This window comes from Sphaerodactylus townsendi, linkage group LG07 (assembly GCF_021028975.2).
Source record: "Sphaerodactylus townsendi isolate TG3544 linkage group LG07, MPM_Stown_v2.3, whole genome shotgun sequence".
NCBI classification, from domain to species: Eukaryota; Metazoa; Chordata; class Lepidosauria; order Squamata; family Sphaerodactylidae; genus Sphaerodactylus; species Sphaerodactylus townsendi.
Genome location: NC_059431.1, coordinates 91043391 through 91067254, shown reverse-complemented (window position 1 = coordinate 91067254; position 23864 = coordinate 91043391). Strand labels below are relative to the sequence as shown.

The 23864-nt window shown below is 43.5% G+C and overlaps 1 protein-coding gene across 3 annotated transcripts in view; it reads left to right on the top strand.

The window, feature by feature from the left end:
• The window catches only part of MOB3B (MOB kinase activator 3B), a 118906-nt gene that overhangs the window by 81481 nt on the left and 13561 nt on the right, over nt 1–23864 (top strand). For all 3 annotated transcript variants that reach the window (XM_048503281.1, XM_048503282.1, XM_048503280.1), the window contains exon 3: nt 21335–21537. In XM_048503281.1, the coding sequence (XP_048359238.1) occupies nt 21335–21537 (203 nt within the window). The remainder of the gene's footprint in view (nt 1–21334; nt 21538–23864) is intronic.

Below are 23864 nucleotides of genomic sequence, written 5' to 3'. Positions count from 1 at the left end.
AAAACCCAAAACCAGCGAACCCGAATTTTTCGGGTATATCAGAATATGTTATTTGTCTTATTCGGGCATAGAGATAATTTTATCCCCAAATAAATCCAAATCCGAATTTTACCGAATTTCTAGGGTATTGAGCAAGCCTAGTGAACACTAAAGGCAAGATTTGTAAGAATGAGCAAGCTGTCTGTCAGGGACACTTCTCATCCATTATTGAGGTTTTCTTCAAGAAGTTTTCATAAGGAATTTTGGGATTTCTAGGGACACATTTTACAAATGGCCTTCATTTTGTTTTGCTTACAAGTTTAAATAATAGCTCTAGAGGCTATTAAGGGAGAGGCAGTTTAATTCAACCAAATTAACTACCCATAACCTCATTTTCATTATTTCCTGTACTAGCATGTAAGTGTTCACTCCCTTCTGGGCCTAGCCATTGTTAATGAATGTCCTGAGTTTGCTGTTAAATATACTGTGTTTTGTATTTTTCATTCTGTTCTGCATCTGCCCATGATGGCTCTCTTCCATGAAGATGTTCATCCACTAGCTATAATCGGAAAAGTTCTATTTTTAAGTTGATCAATATGATAAAAATGGATAAAAATGGAAACCTTCCTAAGGTAGAGAGGGTTTTTTGGCAAGAGCTGAGCTCTCCTCTGTGTTCTGAAAAAAGGAAAAGACATCTGGACTGAGTGCAAAATTTAGATTTCTCAAACAGAGGTTACATTCTTTCTTGTTTCATTACCTGACTAGTTACCTGGAAATGAAATGTTTTAATTTGCCTGAATCATTGTAATGGGTGAATAAAAAGTCAAGTCTCTGTTCCCCTGTGGATTTCCCAGATGCTGTGTTGAGCCAGGTAAGTGCTGCTTTCTTTTAAATTTTGAACATTAATTCCAAGTGACTAAAGACAGATGTCGAGGCAGCACTTAAAAGACAATCAGCTGTAAATTCCAGCTGTTGGGCTTGACCAACAGGCCAATTGTGCCTGTAGCAGATGTTTCTGCTTGTTTTGCTCTAAATCTGAAATGGGCTACTTCCCCTTCCCTACTACTAGAGCCTAACATTGAGTAGCAAAGTCATCTCAAGGATGCTCAAAAGAGACCTATAAAAGGTCCCATCTGGTCCCACATTTTTAGATCGTCAGCTGTCTGTTAACAACAGAATTATTCTAACAGGAGATGCAAATATAAAAGATCAGAGTTCACACTTTAAGCACAGACTTTGTTTTGAACATATTGGCTGCCCATTCCTTTTATAAAAAAAAAGTGATGTGGCAATGTAATAGGCACCAGACTTTTAAAGCTTGTTTCGACTGTGCAAAAAAGAAGGAGGTTAAATTATGAGCTTTGACTACTGAGTTATTCAGATATAGGCATAGACATTCATTTCCTTTGTACAGAAATTCCCCTACATTTTCTGAAGAAGTTTGAGTTTGTGTGAGTTACACTGATCAGCAAAGCAGTTTTAAAATGTTTAAATGACCAAGCTGAAGGCATTGGGGGCAAGATGGGATTGTATTATTTGGAAGCTAATCTGATAGCCCCTAGAGTACATCATGACAGCTAAATAAAGGATGGAATATTCTATTTTGTACTTCCTTGAGGGAGGGGGTAGCCCCATCTACTATTAGCTTCCATTGGAAACAATGGCCCACTCACCCTAGTGGAGGGAGGGGAGGGGTGGCATGCAAGAGATGCGGAGGGAGGGGAGGGAGGAGTGGCATGCAAGGGAGGGGGCCCAGCATCTGGACATGGCCCATCCACCCCAGCAGAGGGAGGGGTGGCATGCAAGAGAAGGGGAGGGAGGGGGCATGCAAGGGAAGGGGAAAGGAGGGGGAGGGGTGGGAGCTATGGATCCTTGAGGGATCCATAGCTATAAAGGGGTCTGTCTGTCTGCCTGTCTGTCTGTCTGTCTGTCTAGAGATACAGAGATATAGAGATATAGATATATATATGGAAATATGAAAGTAGCTGGTACAGTTGCAAGGAAAATGTATAGAAAAGGGTTGTCCTGATTTTCAGCCTTATGAATTCAAACTCTGAACAGTTTCCTCTGAAAACAAGAGCCCTATTGGATCCGGTCAAGGCTCATGTAATTTAGCATCCTGTTTCCATAGTAATTAGCCAAAGCAGGACAAGCCCAAAAACAGGTCAAAAAAGGCAATAGTCCTTCCTGGGTATCTCTCCCTCCACTTCTCAGAAGTTTGCATTCATTGGCTTACTGCCACTAAATTTATAGGTTCTTTTTAGCGATTGTGACTAATAATGGTTGATAGGTCCATCCTCTAATCTCTTTTTAAAAGCCATCTAAGACAATTACCACATCTTGTGGAAACAAATTCCATAAATTAATTATGTGGTGTGTGAAGCTCTTATTTGTTTTTGTTTGTTTTCTGCCTGTCCTAAACAGAGGTGTACCTAGGCAAACTGGAGCCCTGGGCAAAACCTGAATTTGATGCCCCCTCCCATGGGCGGCAACCCTCCCCCACCATGACCAAACAATGATTTTTTTTCCACCAGGTCATTTCAAAGTCACCATCACATTATAGAACATCCCCCAACTCATAAATCTGAACACAACAATGGGCCATGCCACACAGTAGAAATAATTTTTGGACAACATTTTCAAAATGCTTTCAAAATATTTTATTACTACTATGAAAACATTTTATGGTGTTGTATCCAGTCCCCCCAATTGGGGGAAAAAGCATCACATTCAATGTTATTTAAACTGGGGACCCCAGATTCTTCCTTTAAGGTTGATTTAAAAGGAGAATCTGGGCTCCCTAGTTTAAACAAGTGATGCTGGAATCCACCCCCAAACAGCATCATTTTCAACGGTGTTTAAAGTAGATTCTCCTTTTAAATCCACCTTAAAGGGAGAATCTGGGGTCCCCAGTTTAAACAACATTGAACGTGATGCTATTTTGGGGTGGATTCTCCCCCACCCTGAAACAACATCCCTTTCAATGTTAAAACTGGTTACCTCAGATTCTCCCTTTAAATCCATGCCGAAGGGGGTGGATTTAATAACAACAACAACAACAACAACCTTTATTAGGCATTGAGAGAATAAAAGAAAGAAAGAAAACTAGCATTGGCAGGCAGGGAGTGGATTTAAAAAGAGAATCTGGGGAAATTTATGGGGTGCCTGCTGTCAGGGGTGCAATTATTAAGATAGCAGCCCCAAAATTTCAGAGTATCTTCGTGAGAACCTAGTGATGATACAAAGGTTTGGTGAAGTTTGGTTCAGGGGGTCCAAAGTTATGGACCCTCAAAGGTGTAGCCCCCATCTCCTATTAGCTCCTATTGGAAACAATGGGGGATGGGGCACTCCCTTTGGGAGTCCATAACTTTGGACTCCCTAAACCAAACCTCACCAAACCTGGGTCATATCATCAGGAGAGTCTCCTAAAAACTGCGCCCCTGCAGGCCACAAATGGAAAAAATATTGCAAATACAAAATCCCCCACAAACGAACCTGCAATTTTGTCGCCCACCACAAAGTGGCGTCCTGTGCAGCTGCCCACTTTGCCCAAAGGGAGGAATGCCTCTGGTCCTAAATTTACTTCCAATCAAATTTCATCAGGAGAGAATTAACTGTTGTATTGATGGAAAAAGAAAATCTCCTTTTCTCTCCCTCTCTCTCTTCACTTGTCCATACCCTGAATAATTTTATAAAAATTCTGTCGTATCATGTCCCCATTTGCAGATACTTAAATCCATGGATTAGGGCCATGTACCAAAAAGTTATACTTAAATCCATGGGTTGGGCTGTTTACAGAAAAGGGAGATATTTATATACGCCTGGGAGGACACTGAGATTTGCACAAAAATTCCAAACCTTTTCAGAATTCCAAACCCCTCAAAAAAACAATAGTTGCCTTGTTGGATCCCGTTTAATTTCATTCAGAGTAGCATTTTGCCTGGTTCCCTGTAGTCATGACAAGTGGAGGTCTGACCAGATCAGGACATTTTTAAATGAAGCTCCAGGAGCAGGAGGTGGAAAGTTGCTGGCCAGAGTGAGACCAGTACAGTCACAGCAATAAGCTGTGTCTTGCCCAGTCATAGTTTAATTAGAACTTGTCGTGATATCTGAATGCAGCCCTCATTGGCTACATAAACTGACCCAAAGTATGTATATTGTTACCTCACATGAGATACATGCACAATTAATACAGCATGATGATATTTTAGAGCATGGTTTTATCATTTTGCTCAGTGATAACCACTCTGTGTGTAAGAGAGAGAGAGAGATGCTGGATGAGTGTTTTTGTTAATGAAGTTCACAATAGTCAGCAGAGGTGCTGGCCCACAAGGAGCAAACGGAAGGCTGACAGGAAGCTGCACAATGACATGATGGGATTAACTGGTTGAGTGCTGTTGGGCACAGAAGAAGGAAAAAAAACTCTCGCTATAGAAACAAATGCTACCACTGTGATGTAGGGGTGCCCTTAAAAGAAACACCCATCAGAGCAGGAATTCCCAAGCCTGGTCAAAGAAACAATCTTATGTACTAGAGGGGCTTAAACCTGGTAGGTACTATATGCTCAAAGATGATAGTTATTTGAAAATGGCTAGCAGGGGAAAGAACACTTTGCAAGGGGTTAGGCTTTTTAAAAGCTACTTATAAGCTGGTCTTGCTCAGTCTTTTTGACAGGGATTTATTCACTTACTGATGATTCTCAGTCTGTGTATATTGTAAGTTAAAAAACCTGCTACATATACGTGTGGAACAATTGTGCATGTACATTTCTGAAACTGGAGAGCTCTGCTCAGAACAGTTTGCCTCTTGCTAGAAGACGGTTTTGGCAGTTCAGCCTGAAAACATGTGTGAAGTAGTCAGCCCGATAGGAATGGCAAATCCCTTCATGGTTCAGAAATTGGCTGAGCTTTTCATAATAATTCAAAACTTCCCATTTGGAAGAAAGTAAAAGCACTGCTAACCAGGCACATCCTTCCTTTATCTCTCAGTAACAACATTCTTCCTTTTAACACTCCCCCGGATATCTCCCTGGTGTTGAAAAAGGTCCCTATCTCTGGGTCACAGAGAGTGCTGCATATTCTTGAGGTGGGTTAATGAAGTGGAATCCAAAAAAAGCCATAGAGAAGTTTTGCAAAGAAAAATACAAGCTGATTAATATTTCTGCATTCCCTTTGCATTCTTGCCATCCAGAGCAATGAAAGATCTTTGGAAATTCAAAATGTATGATACTAACAATCCTACTGATATATACAATTCAATCCTAAACACAGTTACACCAGTCTAAGTTGCTTGGAGTCAATAGGCTCAGAAGGGTGCAACTCTGTTCAGCACTGGCCTGCTAGTTACTCCTGTAACTTTTGTGTAGCTCCGGAATAGCACGTGAGGAGATGTTAAAGGTTTCTGTGCCTACGTGTTTTAAACCTTTTTATAAGTAGCTGCAGTATTTAGAAATTCACAGTATCTCACATGTCTGAAAGCTTACACCCTGAAACTCTTGTTGGTCTCTAGCCACTGGTTTCAGATCTAACCAGAGTATCGCTGCAATATGCTACATTTCTACAGAAGGCACATCACTATCCACAATATTTGGAAATTAATTCTATCAATTTAAGCATTATTTCCTACTAAATGTGCTTATGACTGAAAGTGTAATTATTTGTTACCTCTGCAGGGCAAGGGAACCATTTCTGTTTGGTTTTTCAGGTAATGTAATTTTGCCTGAAGGAAATGGGTCTCTTTATTGTCAGGAAGGCTCTGTGGGTTTTTTGGCAGATAAAAGGCTAAAAGTTTTTTAAAGCCCTTGGTTTGTAATTATCCAGTAGTAAAATGCATTAGTAATTACATCTGGAAATGACAGGGCAGGATGCTTTGTTTGTTTATTTCTTTTACAGTACATGGTTTTTTCCTGCAGCATGCTGCCATTTTACAGAAGGCAACAGGAACTTTATCAGTGCCCATTTTCCTTGCCTTTGAAGAATAATGTACGTTGACATTTCTCTAAAACTAAAATGCTAACTTCAAGGAAAGTAGACTCTGCAACAAATATGTATTTTATATTGTGCAAGAACCCGACCATGTGCACATATCCTCCTTGTGTTACAAAGAAATAGTTGCACAATCTATAAAGCAGTCTGGGATTGCCACATAAAATACAGAATACTCTTTCAGCAGCTTCCATTTCTCAACCTGGGAGTCAGTGTCATGAAGAAGTAATGAGGGCAGATGTACAACTGAAGCTTGGTTTGTCATCCAGATGGCACCGCTTGATCTATTATGTTGAACCAGTTCTATGAAAAACAGCTCCAGTATTGTCTGTTGAAAAGCAGCCGGCAGTGAGGGCAGTTCTATAAGAAAAAATACATTGTGTAAAATGTTATATGATTCTGTACAATACTTCATTTTATGAGCCAGGGAGGGAGGGAGGGAGGGAGGGAGGGAGGGAGGAAGGAAGGAAGGAAGGAAGGAAGGAAGGAAGGAAGGAAGGAAGGAAGCGAACCAAATGATTGGGAACTAACCTCTGTGGACCAAGAAGCCTGCAAATTCTCTGCATGTTACATGGAGCCTAGCAGTCATCTTGCTTAAGTGTATCCTATGCGTACATTGTATGGAGAGATGAATAATAGCAGACAAGCCATAACCAGTCCTCTCCACAAAGGTACTCCTAAAAAGCTGCTGAAGAACATCAGGATTCTTAGGAATGCCACTTGATGAACACTGGTGAGAGGCTCTAGAAAGGATTGCTGTGAATAATCAATGTAGAGACCATGAAGCTGCTCAGAGAATTTTCCTCTGTAATCTGAAAGGTTATCCTTCTATGCTCTATAAGGAACCAGGGTGCAGAAAAATACATGATGGTTGCAAGAGCTGATAGTCTGGAAGGAAATTGTCTGTAGACCCTAAATCTTACAGAATTTCCTTGAGCTACCTTGAACAGTCATGCCTGTCTATACTTTCAGCTTCTGTCTCAGTAATCTTTGCCTTATGCTGGTGCCATGTTATCATCTGGCACAATTAGTTTTAGTCCACATGGTCTGTGGCTGATGTATGAAAGGGATGCAGTTGTGACAGTAGAATTGAGGCATTACTGAAAATGTGTCCAAAGTGAATGATGATTGTAGTGTGTCTTTGGTCTCTCAGGTCAGTTAGCCTGCCTAGAGATGTCGCTGGACAATATAAAGAATGGGAATATATAATGGGACAATATAAAGAATGGGAAAGTCTCTGGATATCTTAGGAAACCTAAAAAAAAATAGAAGTGTCATTTTTAATTTGTGGGTCTGTTTAAACCAGAAAAGAGCAAATGGATACAAAAAATCTCCAACTGTATGATTATCACCCTGACCTGGATGGCCCAGCTAGCCTTATCTTGTCAGATCTTGGAAGCTAAGCAGGGTCGGTCCTGGCTTGGATGGGAGACCATCAAGAAATATAAGGGGCACTATGTAGATGAAGGCAATGGCAAACCACCTCCGTTGGGCGGATTCCGCATGGGCCAAAAACAGCAATGTGAAAATGGCACAAACCCCTTTACACCATTTAAAACCCTTTAAAAAACCATTTTAAACTATATAACTTCTTTGAGGGCATTATAAAAAGTGTTTTGGGGAAGAAATTCACACAGCTCTCTCCCCCAAAACATCTTCAGGACGTTTTATTTCTCTCAACCTGGGTTTTTCAAAAATCGCTAAACTAAAGATCTTTTTGTCCACACAGAGTGAACACAAAAATCCAAAAAATGTATCTTTTAAAACATCTGCAGGATGTTTTACTTCTGCTGTGTGGAAAAGACCTGTGTCTCTTCCCAAAAGCGAGGATCTGATCCCGATGACAGCCATTTGGTGATGGAACCTGTTCCCTTTTCTCTAAATCCCAAATGCCAAAATCACAAAAGATAGGGAAGCTGAATTAAAAAATCCAAATTCTGCTTGTCTCACAGAATTACACATTCACTATGTTTTCCCTTTTCTACTGGGGGGGGGGGGAGACATCTTGCTGGAGATATGCTCATCATTGCTTGCAGGGAGGCAGGGACCAATCAAAATCTTTGACTGGACTGGAGAGAGTTGTTTCTAATGGCTCATTGTACCCTATTTGGGTTTAGCAGTGTGATATTTATCAGTTTTCAGTCCAATCTCTTACAGATAGCACTCCAGAATCATTAATACAATATGGTATCACTGCTTGCACACAAGATAATCTCTTTATTTTCTAAAAGCTGTTTCTGAGGTTTACCTACTCTCAATCTCTAGGTCAAATCATCAAATGCACAATGAAAGCTGCACTTTAACAAATCCTAATGCAGTTCCATATTTATAAAATATGTAGCATCTGTATTTTATTATATTTTAAAGGCTTTGGTTTTTTTATCTGTGTGTAAGTTAAAGAGAAACCACAATTGCTTCCTTTTAGACACACCGCGTATTAGCAAAACATCTATTCCCAATTTAACTTTTTTAGAATTCAATAAAAACTATGCTTACAGCCAACACTGTTCAAAAAAGTTGAGTTTATAATCCACTGGACTTCTTCCCTTAGTGTTACATAATATTGTTTCATCTTTCTTGAATACTTTCTTTCTCTTCCTATTCTGTAAAATGCCTGCCAGCTTTTACTGTTTTAGCAATACTAGCTGGTTATCAGATTGCAGCATCAAGTGCTAACTTGTACATGGGAATGAGCAATTACAAATCAAACACTAGAAAGAGAATTTCCAAATCCTTTAACTTTCCCCAAGGCACCATGCTGTTTGATGGAGTTCCTTCATGAGATTAGCCAAATCCTCAAGAAGTATACATGGATGTGCAGACTGACCCTTTTAAAGTAGAACCTAGAGGGAATGAAACTCTGTGATAATGCAGTGTCTGAATGGAAAATATAGAGAATGGTATGTACTGATTTTATTTATATTTATCCAGGGGTCACAAGTAAGCATTTTTTATCCTCATAAATCTGGCTCAGCCAGGTGCTTGTAAAGTATCAATAAGAGGAGCTGTGGCTCAGCAGTACAGCACTCATGCTTTTCATGCCAATTATCCTAAATTTAGTCCCCAATATCGTGATCTCAGGTAGCAGGTACTGAGAAACACCTTTCTTTGTCTGAGGCACTTACAAGCTGTTGTCAGTCAGAGGAGAAAATACTAAGCTAGATCTACTATTGGGGTAAATAGATATGAGGCAGCTTCATTTGTTTGTAAGATAAAATGAGTGTTGTAACCCAACAAATCTTCAGGTCAGTACTGTCTGTCCGATTGGCAGTAGCTCTCCAGGACATCAGGTAAGGGTCTTTCACATTGTCTACTATCTGATTCCCCCATCCTCCCCCACTTTTCTCTCTTCTTACCAGAGATGCCGGGAATGAACCAGGATCCTTCTGCAATTCAAAGCAGATGCTCTACCACTGAGTCACAGCCCCTGTCTCCTGTCACTGAGCCACAATCTCTCGCCTTCCCTCTACAAGTCATAAGAAAAGAGTAGTCTGTTCTTTATTTTTTATTTATTACTTAGATCTGATAGACTGCCCACCCCCGAAGAGCTCTGGGCGGTTCACAGTACACATTTTAAAACTATTTCCTTGGGTCTGGCCATTGGATAAAGGCAGCATCTGGAAAGATGAGAGTATCTAGCAAGTAGTCCAGTTTATCTAACAATTTGCAGCTGTCAGATTATTTGGGGGGGGGGTGCAGAACAAAAATCTACATTGCAGAAATTATTTGAATTGGGATTCAAGGCAGATGCTTCCTTGAGTAAGAAACTGGGATAACATGAAGCAGCTGCTTTGAACCCCTTAGCAGCAGCTTTCAGAAGCACTACAGTATGAATTGTTCACAGGATTTTTCATCTAATGCTGGGAGAAAGGGAAAGGGGGGGAGCATTAGCTTCAGTTCTTCTAGATATTCATGAAGTGTTTAGGGTTTTTTTGTTAAACTAGCACATTAATCATTGCTCCTCAGGCTATGTTTTATGCCCAACCTCATTTTAAAATTGTATGTGTTCATTCCACCAGTCAAAGTCAGTTTGTTTTCTTTTCCCATATGTGTACTTTAAAAAAATGGGTACTTAGAACAAGTACTGAAAAAAAAAGAAATGTTAGGATTGGCAAAATACTGATGAGACTTCAGAGCAAGTGTTGGCTAGAAAATATTGGTCTTCAGCCAGAGAGTAAACTTCATGCAGGCAACTTAATTTTTCAGCCGCCGGTGTGGGAGGGGGTCACATTGGCGCCGACCCCCTCCGTCCGCAGCCTGGGGGTCCACCTGGATTTGTCTCTCTCAATGGAGACCCAGGTGGCCCATACAACCCGGGCTGCTTTTTTCCACCTTCGTCAGGCCCGGCGACTGGCCCCCTTCCTCTCCAAAGCGGATCTAGCCTCGCAGCGGTCCATGCAGCGGTCATCTCCAGATTAGACTATTGCTTCGGCTTCGCTCTGGCGCGGGCCTTCCAGCATGCGTTTGACCCGGCTGATTAAAACTGGTTCACCATGCAGCAGCACGTCTGCTTACAGGCAGCTTTTCGAGGTACATTCAGCCTGTGCTGCGGCAGCTGCATTGGCTTTGAAGCAGAAGTCCGGATCATCTTCAAGGTGTTGGTGCTTTTGACCTTTAAGGCCATTCGCGGCCTGGGGCCATCGTATCTTCGAGACCGCATCACCCCATGCGTCCCCTCACAGCGTCCCTCTCCGATCGTGAGGAGGCCAATCTACTAGTGGTCCCCTGGCCCCTCGGCATTATCTGGCAGCTGGCCTCCACACGGGCCAGGACCTTTACAGCCACAACGTACAGTGGAGCGCTCTTCCACCAGCTGTCCAGACCCTCGCGGGACCCAAGGAGTTCCGCAGGGCCTGTAAGGCCAGAGCTGTTCCGCCGAGACGCTGGAGGAACCAGCGGCTAATAGTGCCCCTTCCTTGGCCCTTAACATCTGGGCCGCTAACCACCTAATGAGACTCGCCATGCCTCCCTTTACCGTGGGGAGGGAGGGACTTTATATTTTTGGAACGCTGGACGCCACCTACATCTTGAATTTAAATTCAAATCTGAACTTGAGTTTTATATTTAGTAATTATATTGGGAAATTTTATCGCTGCTTTTAAATGTTTATTTAATTATATTGCGTTTTAAATGTTGTACACCGCCCAGAGCCCTTCGGGGATGGGGCGGTATAAAAATCTAATAAATAAATAAATAAAATAAATAAATTTAAAATTCCACAGTAGAGTAGCAGATGCTTAAGATTAGGGTATCTTAATATTCTGTCCTTCAGATCTTTTTAGAAGAAATGAAGAAGAGTTTGGATTTGTATCTCACTTTTCTCAATCATAAGTAGTGTCAAATTGGCTTACAAACTCCTTCCCTTCCTCTCCCCACACTGGACACCTTGTGAGGTAGTTGTGGCTGAAAGAGTGCTGAGCGAACTGTAACTATCCCAAGATTACCCAGCAGGATTCATGTGTAGAAGTGGGAAACAACCCTGGTTCTCCAGATGAGAATCCACCACTCCTAAACACTACACTAAGCTGGCTTTTTAGTTCATGGCCAACTTGTGCCAATGGTGCCATCAGTGGCACTGGCAGAGAAGGCCTGTGTGTACAAGCAGGAAGGTTCACAAGTTGGGCAGTGCAAAGCAGCTGCGCCCCCTATGCGAACAGCTTCCTGGGGACGGCATTTTTGCTGTTCTCAAGGCGCTGTATTTGGCCCGTGCGGAAAGGGCCACAGTGTCTGATAAACTGATTTTTTCCCCTCTTGCAATTTATTTATATTTACTGAGCCCTTTGGGGGAGGGCGGTATAAAAGTGGAACTAATAAATAAATAAATAAATAATGTCAAACCATTTAAATGTTGCTTTTGCTGTAATGTGGCAACAAACATAATATTGTCTGAGTGAGCCAGCATGAACCTTTGATGGTTGTGGGGAAGAGAGAGGGTCATATTGTTGCTAAACTAAACAAGTGAGGAAACAGTAATTTACCCAGACATAGATCGAAGTCCGATCAATACCGGTTGTTCTTGGGAATTGATTGTGTTCCAAGTATTTGACTGGATTCTGTTATGTGCCGCAACAGTAATTGTGCCCAGGCTTTAATGCTAGAGCTACCTATTTGCAATTAGATCAGTGTAATTGACAGTAAAGAATATCTGTTTGTATTTAATCAGATGTTGGAACTTCTTGTTTGGGTGTATGTGTACTGATATGCAGGGTTTAGATGGAACCAGTGCACATTGATGTTTGCTAAAAATTAATCCCTTGCCTCCCCTGCACTGGAATGTGCAGCTCAGTTAATTCCAGGGTAAATAAGCAAAGATCCTGGATGTCTTTAAAAACTCATCGATTTTGGCATGGCGTGGGAAATGTTATTTATTTTAAATTATTGATGTTGTATTTTGACACTGAAGGCCTAGAGTCTGGGAGCTGGGAAATCCTCTGTGAATTATGGGGAAAAAACCCCAAAGGTTCTGTCAGGTGTTCTGACAGTAAAAGAATACATGATTTGCTCAGTGACAGTTCTGGGTTCATCCTTGGCATTTTTAGTTAAAGGATCTCACGTAGCAGCCAGTGCCTTAGTTCTCCCGAGAGCCCCAAGAGCTACTGTCTATCAAAGTAATCAGAAGTGAGCTAAATGGGAAATTCTAAGCAGATCTACACACTTACAAGGCCAAGGACAAATTCTGGACTTCTGAGCTCAAATCTCCAAACCAATCACCCGTGGCCAGGGCTTCCAGTTGCGAACTGCTGAAATATATGACCAACCAGATTTCTCTCCCTGCACTGCAGTAATGTCTTTTAATTTCTTATAGGTGCGAATAGCCAGCAGGCTGAAAAGAAGGCACTCGCTTTCTTTGCTAGTTTATTACTTTTGCATCAGCTAATTAATAATGTACAAGGAGGTTCTTGCATTACTACAGGCAAGCCAAAACAACTGCATGTTACTCAGGCCCAGGAGCAGAGGAACTAATATTCCCCGTTGTACAGCGTGCCTCACTCCAAGCTGCAGAAGAGGAAGTAGGATTTGGGTGTGTGTGTGTGTGTGTGTGTGTGTGTGTGTGTGTGTGTGTGTGTGAGTGAGTGAGTGAGTGAGTGAGTGTGTGTGTGTGTGTGTGTGTGTGTGTGTGTGTGAGTGTGTGTGTGTGTGTGAGTGTGTGTGAGAGAGAGATTTTTTCGTATTTGCAAGCTTAACCACTGGTTTCCATAAGAACCGAGTCATACCTTTTCATACATCTCATTATATTTTAGTGCACTTTCACTCTTTCATGAACATTTTCTTTTAAGTTTTAAAGCTCCCAACTGACATAATCATTACCGCAATCAAGCAACACTCCAGGGCCTGACATTTAATCCACGTTGCCAAAGACTGCCTAATGTTCCCCGATATGGTCTGCTATCTTTGCTTTGCTTCAAAAAGCAACTAAGGCTGGCCATTTGAATTAACCAGATAGGCCAGATACAGGAAAAAAAACACATGAAACTTACCATCTTACATTGTTCCAACTATTAGTCACAACCAGGAACCTGGGTTTTTTGGCAGACGGTTCATCTATTCATGACACCATTTGTGGGTATTTTGCAAGTTGCTTCACTGTATCTTACATTCTAATATTCAAGCATTTTCTAATATGAGGATATTAAATCCATAGCTTGGGGTCACACTTACAAACCAAATAGTTTTGCAAACTTGGGAAATGCCCCAGGTTTATAGAAAAATCTGAAAACCTAAATATATTGCATAGAGGGGATTAATACCCCCCCCCCCCAAAAAAAAATAATGAGCGTTGTTTGTTCATCCGCTGACCACAGACTTCCTTTTGTTCTGGAGAGGCAGTGATGGAGTCTGGAAGAGTCAGAGAGCTGTTCCAGGAGCAGCAGTAGTGGAGAGCAATTCTTGGCCCCACTGTGGTGCTGCTGATATTGAAGAGCCACTCCTTACCACGGCTGTGGCAGTATTAGAGAGCCTCTCCAGCCCTGGCCGCAGATGTCCAGAAGTTGTGCCCAAACACCACCATCGTGGCTGGGCCCCTGAGGCAGCTGCAGAACCCTGGAGTCACTCTAGGCTTGGTGGTGAGGGGGATGGAAAGGAAGGGCTCAACAGGTAAGGAAGGAGAATAGGATATCCCTGCAAGTCTTGTGGGCCCCCACTTGTTCCTTCCAGAACAATACAATTAGCTGGGTATGTGCGCAAAGTTCTCACACAGCCGAACTGAGTTCTTGCATCCCCAGCTTTGCTGTGCTGCTCTGCTCAGCAGGCAATTGTTTACAGTTGAATGAATCCTGGATCTTATAAATCAGTAATCAATTTGTGCTTTGTTGTTGTTTTAATCCTACCATTCAGTTTTTGTCTAAGTAGTTCTTAATGAATTTAATGGCTGCTGCTGGTCTTTGAATTACCAGTGTTTTGTACATGTACACGCGGGGGGGGGGGGGGGGTCTGTTCAGTGGGCATTAGAATCATTCAATCCAGAACTTAATGGCCCTAGTGATTGATATAGGAAAAGGGAAGGGACTCGACTGCAGATGTGCAAATAATTCTATAAGGATAAAAAACCTCAATACTTCTAGAATTATGGACCTGGTGGTTGACATAGGTCTGCTTGTCACAGTTGACCAAGAGCAAGCTGAATCAACATGAATGCTGGAACCATGGCAGTTGTTGAATCCCTTGCTTACTGGATCCCTTCAGGCAATCCAGTTCAACTTGAACTCACAGTTTTGTAACTGGATACATAAGTCCAACTCAGATATTCATACATTTGTGTCATTTGTGAAGGGCACATGCATTTATTATTTATAATTCAGAGAAACAGTAACCAGGGGGTGCATAGTATTCTTTTTTTAAAAAATATAATTTTTGAAATGCATTGCAACACAAACATTTCATTACAATAACGACAATAAAATAACGCATGAAATTGCAAGAATGAACTCCACAGATCCATACACATAAACATAGCAATACTTCTTAACTCAATGAGTTATATATAACTCAGTGAGCGAGCATAGTATTCTTTAGTGGTTTTCTGCACAGGGCAAATATAACAGGTAGAGGACGCCATATAACCCGGGTTTTTTTTGGGGGGGGGGACACTTTGCACAGGTCCTGCCCCAAAACAAGCCTGCCCCGTTTTACTTCCCTCAACCCAGGTTTTTCTAAAATTGCTAAACCAGCAATCCTTTTAAAAAAATCCTGGGTTGGAGCCGCTGCCACGTGAATGGCCAAGCGAGAGGCGCTTTATTTCCCTCCCTTCCACCGTGCCATCCACAGCCAGGTAGAATCCACCTGTCATTGCAGGGAGGTCCATTTTTCTTTCTTTTATTTTGCGTGTTGCACCTGCGTAGCTACGCAGGCTAAAAGAATTTCCTATGACTGGGGATTTTGCCATAGCAAAATTGGGCATGATTGGCACACTGCATGATACTTTCTTGTGTAGAAGACCTGGGTGCCAAATTTAAGCAATTCTCTAACAACTGGTATCTGTCATGTAAAAATGTTATAATTGTAATTTGTAGTCTGGTAGCTAAACACTTTTGTTACTGTATGACTTTTGATCATTGAGGAAGGCCAGTTGGCTGAACCGCATCTGTTTTTAGGTATCAAACAAGTGTCCCATAGGACCCCACTGAGTATAATAATTGTGATATTGTGTCCATAATGCAGGCTAATACAGATGCTTCATAAATGCAGATGATTTTAATTTGTAGTAAATACATGTGTTTTTGATATTTCGCACTTTTATATTTAGTGGCCCCTTTAGCTATTTCTTGATCTTTTAGGTACTTAATTCTAGTTTTGTAATGGTGAAGTTTGTTTTCTACTGTAGGTGTGGGGCATCTTGAATGGGTGTTCTCCACCAATTGCAGAGAGGCAGGAAGTAACCAAAAAACTTCTCCGTGTCCTTCCTGTGTCGTGCCCGGGGTCATCTTCCTGCCTCTGCAGAGAACAGACGTGTTTCTCAGGCTCTTACAGAACCCTTCAATTTCTGTTTGTGTTTGGTGTTTGTTTGTCCGTCTGAGGTCTTGTGCGTTCCTAGAGGTGGTGAGTAGGGGCGCTCAGATTTAGGCTAGTCAGCAGCAGGAAACCTAAGACCTTTTCCATCTGCTCGCCCCCCCTCCCCCCCCTCAATCTCCCGCCCAGTCAACCTCCCCTCCGTGCAAACTATGGAGGCCAGATCCTTCTCTCCGGAAAGAGAATCCTTTACCGCCTCAGCAGCTGAGCGAACGCGCTCTTCCAAAACAGACAAAAAGAAAGGGAGCACAGGAGAGAAAACTGCAAAAGGCACCAAATCGGCTGTGGGGAAAATGGGCGCCAAAGAGACCGCGCCATCGGCACAGACCTCAAAGAAGAGGCGTGTCCAACCTGACAGGAGCTTCGTGCCTTCCCAGGGCGCAGCTGTAGCAGGCAGCTCCTCGGACGACTCCTCCAGCCTTCCCAGGTCTTCGGAGCAGTCGCTTCCTCCCGTGGGCGGGGCTACCGCTCTGGTGATCTCCCCGGCTAATCAAACGCTGCAGAATTCGCCAGCCCCAGAGGCCTCTCATCCAGTTGAAGGGCAGTTGACTCCAGCAGCAGCTTGGATGAACGCCCCACCAGCAGCATTCGCTGACTTCCTAAGCAGGCAAATAGAGAAGGCACTGGATGCTAGAGATCAACGTTTAGCCTCTGCCCAATCTCACTCTCAATCACAGTCCCTTAGAGTCACCCACAGCCCTTATAGAGGGGACTCTGGATCTCACAGAAGGGACCCCCTATCCTTCCCTGATGAGGAAGAGGAGGGGCTCCCAAGCATTAATGATAGTGAAGAAGGGGGAAAGTTTTCTGATTCTGAGGAAACTGCTGAAACTGCTGCAATCAACACAGATTGCAAGAGCAATCAACACAGATTGCAAGAGCAATCAACACAGTTTTTTAAAGTGGAAGAGATCCAATTATTAATTTCAAAGACTATGCAAAGGGATTTGCGTGATGCTGAAGATGCCGAAGAACAGCCTTCTCAGTCCTCCTCCACTTCTAACAAACCAATTAAAGGATTCCCTAAGGGAAAACCTGATTACTTCCCCGTAGATAGTGAAGGGGCTAAATTCTTCCCAGTACCAGAATGCTTCGTTAAAAGAATACAAGGAGAATGGCTCAATCCTACCGCACATAAAGGTTTGCCCAACAATTTTAAGAAAAAGTATCTGATGCCCCAACAATTTCATGTCTTACTGCAGAACCCCCCAGTAGATGCCCCGGTTACTGTTTTACACTCCGGAGCCCTTGTAGCCAAGGAAGGGGAGGGAAACATCAAAGACCCACTTGATAGGAGGCCTGAAGCCGCCTTGCGTAGATCCCATGAATGGCTTGCGGCAGCCATCAAAACCCTGACCCCCTCATCCACAGTGGCCAGAGCCACTATGGTTTGGCTAAAAAGACTCTTAGAAATGATCCTGGTTGAGGCTAGAGGCATCAGAGAAGGTGTTGAGAGAATCTTGTCAGCAAACTCATTCATAGCAGATGCCACCTTCGACGCTATGGCCCTGGTGGCGAGATCCATCGCTTCTAACATGGTAGCCAGACGCAATGCGTGGATTCGCCCATGGCAAGCGGATACCCAATCCAAACATGTGGTCACTGGCTACTCCTATTACGGAGGGGCTTTATTTGGTAAAGATCTGGAAGAGGTCCTAGTCCCAACCAAGGACAATAAAAAGACAATGCCAAAATCGGTCCGGGTTTCTGATAGGCAAAACAACACTAATAAGTTTACGTTCAGATCCCACAAAACCTTACCTAGAACCCAGCGGGAAGGTCACAGACCAAATTGGCAAAATCAACAGTCCTTTTGGAGTTACAAACAACCCTTCAGAGGCGGGTGGCAGTATAACAAACAAGGGAAGTCCGGCCCCGCAAATAAAAACAAACAATGACTATCAAACCATCCCGGTGGGGGGCCGTCTTCAATGCTTCCAGGACGTTTGGCAGGGCAGTCACGTGGACAGATGGACCCGGGAGGTCATCTCCACAGGTTACGTGATAGAATTCAATACGATCCCACGCCACCACGTGTTGATCTCTCCCCTCTCGAACGACCTGTCCAAAGCAAACAGAACTCTAACAGCGGTCTCCCACCTGATCCAGATTCAAGCGATTGAACCTGTGCCTACAGTGGAACGATTCTTAGGGACTTATTCGCATTTCTTTACAGTCCCCAAATGAAACGGGGACTGGAGAGCAATATTGAATTTAAAACGTCTCAACAAATTTATTCGACTACCAAAATTCAGGATGGAAACTCTCTGGTCAATCACTGCAGCTCTCCGACACAGGGACTTCTTGACTTTGTTGGACTTAACCGAAGCATACTTACACATCCCGATTCACAAAGCCCATCGGAAATTTCTTCGTTTTGCAATCCAGGACCAACACTACCAATTCAAAACGTTGCCGTTTGGGCTGGCCACAGCCCCGAGGACTTTCTCGAAAGTCCTCCTAGCTCCGGTCATCTTGCTACGCGAACAGGGCATCCATGTATACCCTTATTTAGACGATCTTTTGGTTCGCTCAAGATCCGTCCATCAGGCAAAGGAGGATGTAAAAAAGGTACAGGACACTCTGTCACGGCACAGTTTTATCGTGAACAAAGAAAAAAGCTCTTTCGTTCCTTCCACAAAACTGAACATCTAGGCGCACTTCTGGACACCTCCAAGGATTCACTCTTCATTCCAGAAGAGAAGATCGAGAAGATATGGCGCGCAGCACTGGACACGATGACCAGCAAACTCAACTCCCTACTGAAGCTCGCAAGTCTCCTGGGATTATTTATTTCAGTGATTGATCTAGCTCAGTGGGCCAGACTGCACGCAAGACCACTGCAATTATTTCTGAGACCATACCAACTAGACATCATCAACAAGAAGGACAAAAAACTATCACTACCACTGATAGTACGACACAGCCTCCATTGGTGGACGAAACGGTCCAACCTGCGACAAGGGAAACGATACCTACATCAAAACCGCAGTCAGATTTTTACAGACGCCAGTCTTCACGGATGGGGAGCCACTCTCAACCAACAGTATGTTCAGGGAACCTGGTCCCTGGAGGAATCCAAAATGCACATCAACCTGCTAGAGACTCGCTCCATTTTCCTGGCTCTCCGTCATTTTCTACCGCAGATTCGGCGTCAACACATCCTGATCCGTACGGACAACATAGCCGCCAAAATGCATATCAACAACCAGGGCGGCTCAAAATCAGCAAAACTCCATCGGGAAGCCATGAAAATCCTTCGATGGGCAGAAACGAACCTCACCTCACTAGAAGCCTCACACATCAAAAGAATTCAGAACTCAATGGCAGACTGGTTAAGCCGTCAGGAAATATGCAAAAACGACTGGAAACACGATCCGGCAGTTTTCAACCTGATCTGCAAAACCTTCGGTCTCCCAGAGATAGATCTTTTTGCCTCCCAGACAAATTCCCAACTACCGAGGTTCATGTCCCGCAATTATCATCCAAACGCGGTGGCAACGGATGCCTTAAACACGACATGGCCCAGCACGCTCCTATACGCGTTCCCTCCATTTCCATTAATACCTAGACTACTGCGCAAGGTGATTGCGGAGGGTGCTTCAATGATCTTGGTAGCACCCAGATGGCCCAGGAGACCGTGGTTTTCGACAATTCTGGAATTGGCCTCAACAGATCCATTAACGCTACCCATCACTTCCAACTTTCTGACTCAAGGTCTATTAGTCCATCCCAATCCCGCTTGGCTAAAGCTAACCACGTGGCTCTTGAACGGGACATCCTGATAAAAAAGGGATACTCCGACCAGGTGACATCTACGATATTGGCAGCCAGACGGCGATCCACTGTTAATATCTACAACTCATCATGGAAAGCCTTTGTTAGATGGTGCCAACGTAAGAAAGTCGACCCCATAGGACCTTCGGTCAAGGACATCCTTGAATTCTTGCAACACGGTTACTCCATGGGACTCAAGTGCTCCACATTGCGTAGACAACTGGCTGCCTTCGCCACTGTACTGCCCGTGGTGGACAACTGTCAGATCACGAAACATCCAGACGTTTTGAACTTCCTGAGAGGTGTGAAACTATCACAACCAGCAGTAGTTCATAGGTTTCCCTCTTGGCGTTTACATGCAGTATTGTCAGCCCTCACTAAGGCCCCCTTTGAGCCCATCCAAACGGTTCATCTCAAATGGGTTAGGATGAAGACTCTATTCCTGATCGCGATAACGTCAGCAAGAAGGGTCTCGGAGTTGAGAGCCCTCTCTGTAAACTCGAAATTCTGCGTGTTCCACAAAGATAGGGCATGCCTTCGCACGGACGCTACTTTTCTGCCAAAAGTGAACTCACAATTTCATGTACGACAAGAGATCGTCATTCCAAACTTCATGCCAAACCCATCGCATCCCAAGGAAAAACTATGGCACACCTTAGATGCACGTCGGGCCCTAAAGGCTTACATCATTAGGACAGAGGACATCCGCAAGACGGAGACCCTATTCGTCAACATTAATCCGCCCAACACCGGATCTCAGATGTCTGGCAGCGATAAGCAGCACTCTGAAAGCATGCATTTGCGAAGCTTACAAAGCATCAGGTCTCCCTATTCCATTGGGAATTACCGCACACTCGGTTTGCAATGCAGCAACTAACGCCGCTTTTCGGAATCATGCCTCAGTGGAAGACATCTGCAGGGCGGCATCTTGGTCTTCCATATCCACTTTTGTCCGTCACTACAAAATTCAGTCCCTAGCCTCGGCAGAGTCAGCCTTTGGCAAAAGGGTACTGGAGAGTGTTATCGGGGACTAATGAAACCCACCCGTATTCGGGACACTGCTCGGGGAGGTCCCATTCAAGATGCCCCACACCTACAGTAGAAGGATCCACTGGATACTCACCGTGAAGGGTCTTTCTACTGTAGGTTAGTGGGGCATCTTGGCCCTCCCTGGTTTGTATTGCTCCCGATTCTACTCTCCAAAATAACCAGAACGCTTATATGTTCCTCTCATGTTTAATAGTTTTAGGGTTTCTGTTGAGCCGTTGTTTGTCTCCATGTCAAAGTTATATGTTAGCCGTTGCTTGTTTTTTGATACTACTATGCCAGGTGGGGGAACTGAGGGAAGATGACACCGGGCATGACACAGGAAGGACATGGAGAAGTTTTTTGGTTACTTCCTGCCTCTCTGCAATTGGTGGAGAACACCCATTCAAGATGCCCCACTAACCTACAGTAGAAAGACCCTTCACGGTGAGTATCCAATGGATCCTTCCCCCTTTTTTGTTTGTGTGTTTTGTTTCCAGAAACTGCTGTTAACAGTTGTGGCAATAGGGACACAATTTAAACCATACTTCCTCTATTCACAGGAGTACCATTCCCAAAGAACTTCCTCCAAATCTGCAAGAAGATTCTGTGCAGGCTCTTCAGAGTGTTCGTTCACGTCTACATTCATCATTTTGACCGTATCATCATCATGGGGGCTGAGGCTCACGTCAACACCTGTTACAAGCACTTTTATTATTTTGTGACTGAGCTCAATCTCATAGATCGCAAGGAACTAGAACCTTTGGTGAGTGTTCATACCCATCTGGGCAGAAAGGGTCAGATAGATGCTTCTCTGTTTTGCTTTTGACTTCTCATTTTCTCCCAAAATGTGTCTTTATTTTTACCATAAGGCAAAAAAGCTTTGGGACATTAGACTTAAAGGAATGTGTTCTTCATCTGGGGGCTTTCTCAACAATGGCAACCTTTACTGGAAGTTAAAAGTGGATGTTTAAAAGAATCAAGTTTGAAATTGGTAGTTTAAATAAAAACTACTATATGTGGGTTTACAACACATTCTGCCTTCCCTAGCCTAAGGTAGCTTCTTGCAACAAGCTATTAGTTATCTCCAGTATGTGGCAGGCAGGGGTGACTTTTGCTTCTACAAGTTCATGTAATAGAACAAGGCTTAGTGTTGCCAGGAAGTGTCAGAACAGCATGCCCAAAGTTGCTGGTCCAAATCTCACATGTAGCCAGAAAGAAGTCCTAGGTAGAGCTTTTGCTCAATTGACCAAAATCAGTTGGGATGGGGTGCTCATGTTGATTGGCTGGCTCACACACTGGCATTTTGGTTGGCAAACCTCCATTACCCTTTCTCTACTGCTCTGTTCATCCCCATTCTTTCCCATAAAGCACCAATTAGATCACTCCTTCAGTCCCATCCCAATGCTGGAGGCACCATGGAGCAAGCTGAAGTTAGTAATGAGCTGAGGATAAGCACTGTTCTCCATGTGTGAAATTCCAACCAGGCAATCCACACATCCATTGAACAGCACCATAAATACTGGCAGCAAGTCAGGTGAATGGGGTTACCACCTCTCTTGTTCCAGCAAATGCACGTATCAGTGACAAACCACATTTAGGGCTGACCATATTTATTTATTACATTTATACCCTGCCGTATCTCGACGACTCAAGGCAACTTACAATAAAAAGAATCCAAAAATACTATAAGTATACTATAAATAAGAACATTTTAAAAGCATAAATACATAAATTTAAAAGCAAGTCCAAAGATGACATAAAAGAAGTCCAAAAAGGGAGCACAGAAAACCAGAGTGCACGTGCCACTTTTGAACAAGGACTGAAAATGATTTAAGAAAAGAGGGAAGGTCCAGCTGGCTCGACAGAAAAGGCCCAGCAGAACAGCTCTGTTTTACAGGCCCTGCAGAATTACGACAGACTCTGCAGGGCCTGGATGTCACCAGGAAGAGTGATCCACCAGGCTGGGGCAAGGTCATGAAAGCCCTGGCCTGTGTCGAGGCCAGCTGAATGGTCCTGGGGCCCGGGACCACCAGCAAATTCTGCGAGGGGTCTGCGAGGGCAATATGGGGAGAAGAGGTCATGCAGATATCCAGGTCCAAGACCACTAAGGGCCTTAAAGGTTAGTACCAAAACTTTGAAGACGACCCTGTACTCGACAGGCAGCCAGTGTAACTCTTTCAGGACAGGTGTAATATGGTCCGTGCTAGAAGCTCCACTTAAGAGCCTAGCGGCTGCGTGCTATACAAGCTTCAGTTTCCAGATCGACTTCAGAGGCAGGCAAGCGTAGAGTGAATTACAGTAGATGTTACCATATTACAGCATGCCATGAGAGAGATAACAGTGTTGGTCAGCCATGCAGCTTGCAGTGGTGCAAAACTGTGGCTTTTTAAATTACTTTTTAAAACGTGCAGATATTATTTTGCATGATTTTTCCTGTACTATATATTGAATAGTCCATCAGACCTGTTCTCTGCCAAAGCACATTTATTTTGTTTGGCAAGACAAAATGACTTTCTTCTGGGCCAGTTTGGTGTCAGCAGTTTCTAGAAAGAGGTAGTGTGAGTGTGACGTTGCCATTTTCCATAAGCATACTTGGATGTATTTTGCTGAACTTCCTCAGGATCAAGTATGTGCACTAATCCCTCTAACATATATGCCTGATGTCAACTTTGAATTGGCCAGGTAGACATTGTATACATTCAATGCTATTACAACTGTGGGATCATGCGTTAAATTAGAAATTACTTTAATCTTCCTTTCCCCCGCCCCCCCATGCCTGTGTAGGAAGCATCCTCCAATGATATTATTTGAAGTATAGCCTATGTGTTCTTCTCTCTTGACGTATGTGCTACCATTTGGAAGGATTTGATCCAATCCAGCTACAATTGTATGGGCTCTAAATTCTATAGACCATGTATTACAAAAACAGAGTGCTGTGGCATTTTGATAATTCTGTGCTGTGTCTGCCATTTGTCTCTGGTCCCAACATGTAAGCCAAGCCCAAAGAGCAAGTTGGTTCCTGCACTTAAAAGCCCCGAAAGTAGGTTGGAACTGCCAGCCCCACCTCCTACTCAGAGCTTCCGGGGTGGA